The 7,622-nt window shown below is 40.4% G+C and overlaps 1 protein-coding gene across 1 annotated transcript; it reads left to right on the top strand.

Moving 5' to 3' along the window:
• Positions 1-487: 487 nt before the first annotated feature.
• Positions 488-5,114, top strand: LOC135484673 (uncharacterized). Its single transcript, XM_064766304.1, has 8 exons — positions 488-633; positions 958-1,257; positions 1,455-1,795; positions 2,100-2,303; positions 2,566-2,740; positions 3,106-3,258; positions 3,613-3,751; positions 4,035-5,114. Exons 1-8 carry the CDS (start codon positions 626-628, stop codon positions 4,260-4,262), a joined length of 1,548 nt encoding a protein of 515 aa, XP_064622374.1. The 5' UTR covers positions 488-625; the 3' UTR covers positions 4,263-5,114.
• The last annotated feature ends 2,508 nt before the right edge of the window (positions 5,115-7,622 follow it).

The raw sequence follows: 7,622 nt of genomic DNA, 5'->3' as shown, positions 1-7,622 counted from the left end.
CAAAATGTTGTGGATACACGGGGAGTCGAACTCGTGACCACCAGATCGAAAGTCCAAGTTTCTGGCACCAATGATGTCAGTCATGGCGGATTTGCACTATAGGTCGCGTGGATTCTCTTGGAGTCAAGTCATCATTGATTATCGATTAGACATTGGCGCCACTATCGGGAAAACCGGGTGAGTGGATGCTCAAAAGTCATAACCAGACATGGCTGTTCCTAGCCTGGTACCACTGGCCACCGTCAGACGACGCTCCGTCCGTCCCGTCAATACAGCGTCGTCTGACGGTGGCCAGTGGTACCAGGCTAGGCTGTTCCTTAAGAAATAGCGCAAATATATTTACAGCAAAAAAATATTTTAAAATAGGAAGCATTATATATGCATTTATTACAAGAGGTTGGTATCTAATCCGTCGTTTTGGAATAATTTCAAAGAAATAAATGGTACCGGACCGTTGGAACATGGTAAATATGTTATCACATTGTCGCTGTGTCGCTAGGTGGCAGGGCTAATCGTCGCAAAATGGAGGATGGAGGTTTCATTTCTTCGATTTTTCGATAAAAATGACCAGAATGTCAACTTCTTGTGCTACCCTTCACCCATCGATCATGATTGAGTCTAAGTAATGCCAAGGTAGAAGTGAATGGAGGGTGTATAATTAGCACAGGCACGCTCAGAATTGTGCCTAATAATATCAAAAAATAGTCAAAATATAAGTAAATACATTGAATCGATTGATTGTTTCATGCATGTACATAAATAATGGACAGTTCAACATGTTGAATATATTGTTGCACTGTTTGAGGTGTTGAGAGTGTTCATTTGATTGACTAATTGATTGATCGACTTAGCATTGGTGATGGATAAAGCATGAAAGGAAATTAACCCAACCTTGGATTGGTGATTGATTTCTTCGGAGTGTGAGATCCTAAGTGAAGTGTTGTTGTTTGATTTCAGCCTAAAGATGATGATCCCACGACGGAAGAAGACCCTCTGCTACGGATGTTTTGTCATAATAGGCATTTATGCCATCTGCCAGTTGGCCTATATTTACGATGATGGGAGTTATACCCCACTACGCCCTCTATATGATGCCAAGAATGAAGCGAGTCGTCTCCTCAAGTTTATCATGTCGTATCATTACCAATGTAACATGTCAATGCAGATTGGTAACCGGTCTTATTGGCCGATTTGTATCGAGCCGGAGGTAGGACTGAATCTTGATTCGAAGGACAGGAAACTTGCTTATTCTATTGGGTAGGTATTGAAGCCATGCACATTTTTCTGCTATCAAAAATGTACCGTTACCCAAGATCAGAACATGAGACAAGTGCTACATGTCTTCCCTGTTCATATTCCACTGAAAGTGTCCTCAAGCTGCAACTCCTGTTTTGAAAATCTGAAATCCTCATCTTTCTTTTCTGTATTCTATGTGGTCTTGTCTTTATTTCCAGGCCAAACTTGGATTTCCTATTTGAAAAAAATTTAGTGCAGAACTTCAGTTTTAATCTTGTTATTATTAATCACGAGCCCATACCTTACCACATCAGAAACTGGAACAACACGAAGTTCATGAAAATAAATGTTGTCTCGAATGATTATGCAGACTTTGCTCGGAACTCTTACGGTCAGACAACGATAAATAAGGTGATGGAGCAGTTTCATCACAAGAAAATTGACATCTTGAAACTGGAGATGGTGGGTGGCGATGCAACTCTCTGGGAAGTGCTACATTTTATGATCATGGATCATATATTGCAGAACGTGAAGCAGTTATTTGTGGTGGTCAGTATTGGTAAGTCTTACGAAAGGTTATCATCTTCTTCAGTGCTCATAAATTTAGCTTTGGCCTGATTTGAGGCCCTGCAAGAAAGCCTAACATTTTAGGCTTGTCACAGTTGAGCACTGTGGCTGACGGTAATAAAGAATAGTTTGGAAAAATGCCAGTTGAGCACTGTTTCTGACGGTAAGAAAGAATAGTTTGGAAAAATGCCAGTCTTGGTCATGAAAATGATTTGAGTCAACAATTAAACAAAGCACAGTCTTCTGCTGTGTTAGTCTAAACTACATCATTGATGGTCTCAAATGATTGATTTCAGACAAACTAGATGATGATTATCTATACAGCTGGTACAAGGCTCTCCATGAGCTGTTCTACCGTGAAGGATTCCGCCTCTACCATACGGCAGCATCACATAATCTCTGCCTACAAGTGACAATGATGCAGTCTTGCATGTATTACCTATCATGGGTGCGGGATCCTGGACCACAGTATTTCGTCCTGCATCCACCGGCTGATTTCGGTAGGAATAATTCCAAAACGTAACGCCATTCTTGGTCATGAAAATGATAGAGCCGATACGCCAGAGTGTCAACTCTATTACACAGCTTCATCACAGACAAAGGTTGCTAAAAACAGGTTTTGTTTGAGTTGAAATTCTACAACTTATCATAGATTGGACTCTTCCGTTTTTATATTGACAGTGAACAAATTTTGCATTTCCTCTGAGCTTTGACAGTGTCTACTCTGATCAAAACCAACTCTGCATAATTTCCGTTTTCCAGGTACTTCAGAGCTTGAAGAGAGTCGTCTGCTTGGGTACATGCACACTCATCAATCCACACACCATTGCTCAGATTTAATGTATGTACAGGATACAGTCAAAGCAGACAAGAAGTACACATACTGTCCTGCTGCTTTCAAGACTAAAGTATCCTCTTGTACTGTTGTTCTTGTTAGGTGAGGACTTCTTTTACTTTCGATTTATTTCCCCATTCACCCATTTTTGAAAGCAAATCAATCTCACAATTGAGCCTTCTGATTGGCTCATTTTAAACGCTGGCAGTTTTGATTGGACAATCCACCAAAATTAACCCAACTTTTTGCTTTCATAAATTCCTTAATTGAGAAATGCTCTAAAAGTTGATCTGAGCAGATTTTTGTCGTATTGGATTTCGATTTGAAAGCTGGTGTGGTGTCGAAAGGTTTTTGTCTCGATTTGTACAATTTCCAACACAAAGCAGACGTCAAAATACAAGGGGGCTATTAAAAACCTCAATAATGATCTTTTTAAAATGCGTATCGTGTTTTTTCTTCCTTTTCAGTGAATTCAACAGTGATGCCATAGACCGCAGTTTACATGCACAACAATGTCAAGTTATCAATTTTGTATACCAAAAAACTGCCAGGAAGGATGCGTCTGATGTTCTTCACTTTCCCGCATTTAGGTGGTATCGGTATTCCACTAAGTCTAATAGGTACGTCCTGCTATGTCGAGAGAGGTACTTGCAGATACCTATCATGAGTACTTGAAAGTGGAACAGCGTCCTGACTTGTGTTCAGACAGTTGTGGGTTTAAGGCGCAGCCAGTGCCACCTTGTATACACGCAACAAGTGTCAAATGATTGGATGGTTGTGGATTTGAGGCACAGCCAGTGCCACACGTACTGTAGGCCTGTAGTATAGAGGACTGTATCAAAACTTAATGTATTAATGAACTTTTGTGCAATAAGGCCCAGTACTGATGGTTGCCAGCTCGACCCACTGTTGCAATAATGAGTGGTCTGTTAGCTAATTGGCCTTCCTGACCAAGTACCCTTATTATCTTTCAGAAAATCCCGGCAGCTGTTGACACTGCACGAGGTGTTGAAAAACATTGGATCTCAGACACACATGAGTATGTTAGTTCTGGATGTCCCAGACATTGTCTGGCCAGCTATCTCGCTACTTCTAGATAATGGTGCTCTCAAGGTTAGTAGAGGTTATTCCTCACAGTATGTGCTTTGTTGGTTTCACGCTGACTGGCTGAGGCCTTGCATCTTCGGTCATAATTTTAAGTTCAGTGTATCCTCCATCTAGATACCTTGCCATCCAAGCCTGCTTGAGTGGCATCTGCCTGGGTTTGTGTTTCAGAGTTTTCCGGCTCTAGGATGCCTTGTTGGCCAAGGCTTATTGTCAATTATAGGCTTGGGTAAAAGTACTCGGCATATAGTCTATGTAAGTTAAAAATCGGTTATCTGTCTTGTCCTTTCAGAACATTACCCAAGTCGTCATAAACATAAACCTTCCTGACAAAGTTTATGGAAAGCACCACTCGGTCTTGCGGAAAGAGTACAGTGAACTCCAGAGATTAGAGGCATATGGCTTTAGGTTGTTCTACAGCGAAGAACTGCAATCATATACTCCAGCCCCCAGTGGAGAACATTGTTGTTATCAACTAGGTTATGTGCGATTTGACGCTGGAGCACTTATTTTTTCATAGCTACATACATGTAGAACAGATTGCAATCTCTGTATTTTTTGGTATGAATTATACTTCAACAAACAATAAAGGCAATGGAAATAACACCACTACGTGTATGGATAGGCAGCCTTGTGGGGAAAAAATGTCTCTCTTCAGGCTCAGTGTTGGTTGTGATGGCATGTTATACTGAGCAACATCATTTGGCTACTTTTTGAAAAAAAACCCAGAGATTCACCATAAGAGGAAAAGATTTAATCTGGAAGAAGTGACATTGTCAGGTCAATGAAATTTTTTCTAGTTCTTTTAGGACTGATAGATATACCCTTTTATTTTTACAAGTTTACAATTGTAAATGATAAGTATTGCTGTAACTTTATTGTGTTGTAAATGGTTGTTTTTGTCGTTTTATTGTCAAGTGTTCCCTCTTGTTCAAAGAACATGAAATACATGTACACTGGCACTTATGTGCAAGTGCAACTGTTTGAAGACCATATTTTAGATCATTTTCATTCTGCCTGATAGTTAATTTTCTGAAATGATACTTAATTATGAAGTTTTTGTGGTGCTTTTTATTTTGATAGATTTCATGTGCGATACTTGCATGTACATGTACATGCAGTTATTCAAAAGTATTGGGCTTGGTTCTTGAGTTGAGGAATCATGCTCTCATTTTTCCCCTGCAGATTGAAGGTGACCATCTACTTTTGAGAAGGCGACATCAGATAAATAATCAGTCATTGTACATGCACTTAACACTGGTTGAATGCACGTCATAGGCCTATATTTACCATGGTAACCATGTACTGCATTCAATTTTATTGTCTAACTGTTGTCTTTTTATTGAAGAATTTAGAAGAGAAATAAATTATTGAAATAAATACAGCTTTATTTCTGTTTTTTAACCTGCCGTGGTCAGCATCGAAAAGCCTGTATTATCACTTTGTGGACAATGACCCAACTGCCTTGCTCGCCGATCCTCTTAGTAGTATCAGACGACAGCATAATCAAAGACCCGAAATAATTTTGTGTTTTTTACAGTTACTCATGTAATAGATCAAAGACAAGGGTATGCTGTGACTGTCTTTTGTCTTGTATACACACATCCTTGAATACGCCAGGGTGATTCACACAAAGTCCTCTCTGGTTGTATGTTACAGAAGATTGCCTTAAATTATTCACACCATGGGGTTCAAACCAGACCTCTTGATAGCTAGCCAGGAGTTGCCACACACTTGTCAAATGATCTATAATGCCCCAGCTCAGTCCGGACTCGACTGTAATAGGGCTGTTACAGTCAATTTTTTTTGTACAAGGTAGACTTATGAACTATCAAGGACTCGAGCATTGTAGCATCCAGCCCTGGATTCAGAGTAAAGATTGTCCAGCATCTTGAGAACAGGTCTGCAGAATCTAGAACTTCAGTGCCGTGCCAATATCGAGGACCAACATCAAGGTATACTTGCATACACACCTCAGCTAGTTGGTTTGGGACTGTTTTCCTTCGCTTTCCTGAGGTCTCAATCTAGCTACAAGTATGGTTACAACAGGATTGAAGCCAGAAAATCAAAGATAAAAGGCCGCGTTACCGGTTGACTCTCCAGAAGCGACCCGAATTCCTGCATACAAGATGTAGACCAGACTCCAAGACAATCCTGTCATGCATCAGATGTTTGGGGAGGTTTCCACCTCGACTCCGGGCAGCCATATTATGGAGGGACTCCAGATTCACAAGGTTTTTGACCAGCGCCCTCAATCGTATAAATTAGAGGAAGCATTATGTAGTTGCGATTGTCCAGCATCATCGCAATATGATAAAGGACTGTGCCAGCCTTCCGACATCCAATCTTGTCTACTGGGAAGTATAAGATTTGGGCTTGGACTCAACTAGGTGTGCTTTTTGACATCCTAAGGAACAGTACGAAACTGCACAATACTAGCAGACTAGTATCACTGCATACTCTTATAATGAGATCGCAATGTACAGAGCAAAAGAACTTTGATAAATGCAGTATTAATATCAAAACCAGATAATATCGATAGATATCATGGTGGCTCAAGAAGACAAGTACCAAAACAAGACAAATTAAGATTTTAAAATTTTTTTTCTTCATTTTATTTACAAGTACAGCTACAGACTATCAACATTCTTTCCAATTTCCCACCACCTCATCAGTTAGTCTCCAGGGAGTCTTCCTTCAAAGAAAACAGTTGAATCTCGGATGCATTTCTAGGCTGTGGCTGTACCTTCCTCACCACGACGCTTCAGTCAAGCTGGAAAGGAATGAAGTAAGATTACAAATTATGAAACTACCGTCAACCATTTGTAGGACTTTCATTTAGACATTCTAACCACCAGGTCCAGTGCATGATCTCTTCAGCTTTTTCAGGAACTTTCAACATTTTCTTTTCTGTTTCCATGTCAATTTTGCCACACGTCTCTTACTACCGACATGACAATATTTGGATATATGTATCCCTAACCCTAGACCTCCTAAACGTTATTACAAAAGAGACCAGGGCACCCTGAAGCCCCATGCCCAGTTTCTGACATCCCCAGCCCAATGGCGATGCTCACCTTCTTGAATCCGATGTCATTAGCATACTGTCTGAAGCACTGCCTGCACATGTTGAGTCCATACTTCCTTATCAGACCATGTCTGTTGGAGCATACTCGGCTGAAAAATCAACAGACTCTAGAATAAGTAAAGTATAATTACTGATCTCATTCGGCCTTGTCAAGTCTAATAAAAGTTGTACGGAGTGTGTCAAATGAAATTTTTGGAAAGCCAACGAGGTCGAGGATCAGTAGGTGGTGGTACCAATTACTACCATATTTGGACTGGCGTTTCCAATAGCTCATCATATTGTCTTCTTCTTCTTCTTCTACTCGGGTAGGACAGTGTATAAATACCGAGGGTCATGACAAATACTGAACGGCAATAGAAATAGTAGTTCTAGCAATTCACATAATAACACGTGTGTCAATGTACACGATGTGTACACAAAACGTGCATTGGAATGTACGCCAACGGAGCACCTTTTTCAAAGAGTTATTTTGGGGGAATAAATAACATTTCTGAATGTTTAAACGAATGTTTTAGATGCTTTATATATCCAATAACAATTTCGCAAAATTTCAAGCACATACCAGCATCGTGAGCCCTGTCCGAACTTTTTTGGGTGAGAATTCCAGATATTTGCGAAACCCATGATGGCGGATTTTTAGCGAGAGGCCGCTTTACCTTATTCCCAGGTGTTCGGCGACGTTTGTACGTAATGGCTAAATTACATCGCGTAGAAACAGTATGACGGCACCTGGACGAGTTTACTGTACAAAAGGATTTAAATTTTGAATGCGCGACGAGACGGGTGATATGA

The sequence above is a fragment of the Lineus longissimus genome, chromosome 3 (genome assembly GCF_910592395.1).
Source record: "Lineus longissimus chromosome 3, tnLinLong1.2, whole genome shotgun sequence".
Lineage (NCBI taxonomy): Eukaryota > Metazoa > Nemertea > Pilidiophora > Heteronemertea > Lineidae > Lineus > Lineus longissimus.
Note: the sequence above shows the minus strand (reverse complement) of the source record. Positions and strands in the feature narration are given on the sequence as shown.

What these genes read in the sequence shown, in the direction of transcription:
- LOC135484673 (XM_064766304.1), top strand. An exon ending in TATTCCACTAAGTCTAATAG is followed by an intron (nt 3,259 to 3,612) that starts GTACGTCCTGCT and finishes ATTATCTTTCAG; the next exon opens with AAAATCCCGGCAGCTGTTGA. An exon ending in TAGATAATGGTGCTCTCAAG is followed by an intron (nt 3,752 to 4,034) that starts GTTAGTAGAGGT and finishes TTGTCCTTTCAG; the next exon opens with AACATTACCCAAGTCGTCAT.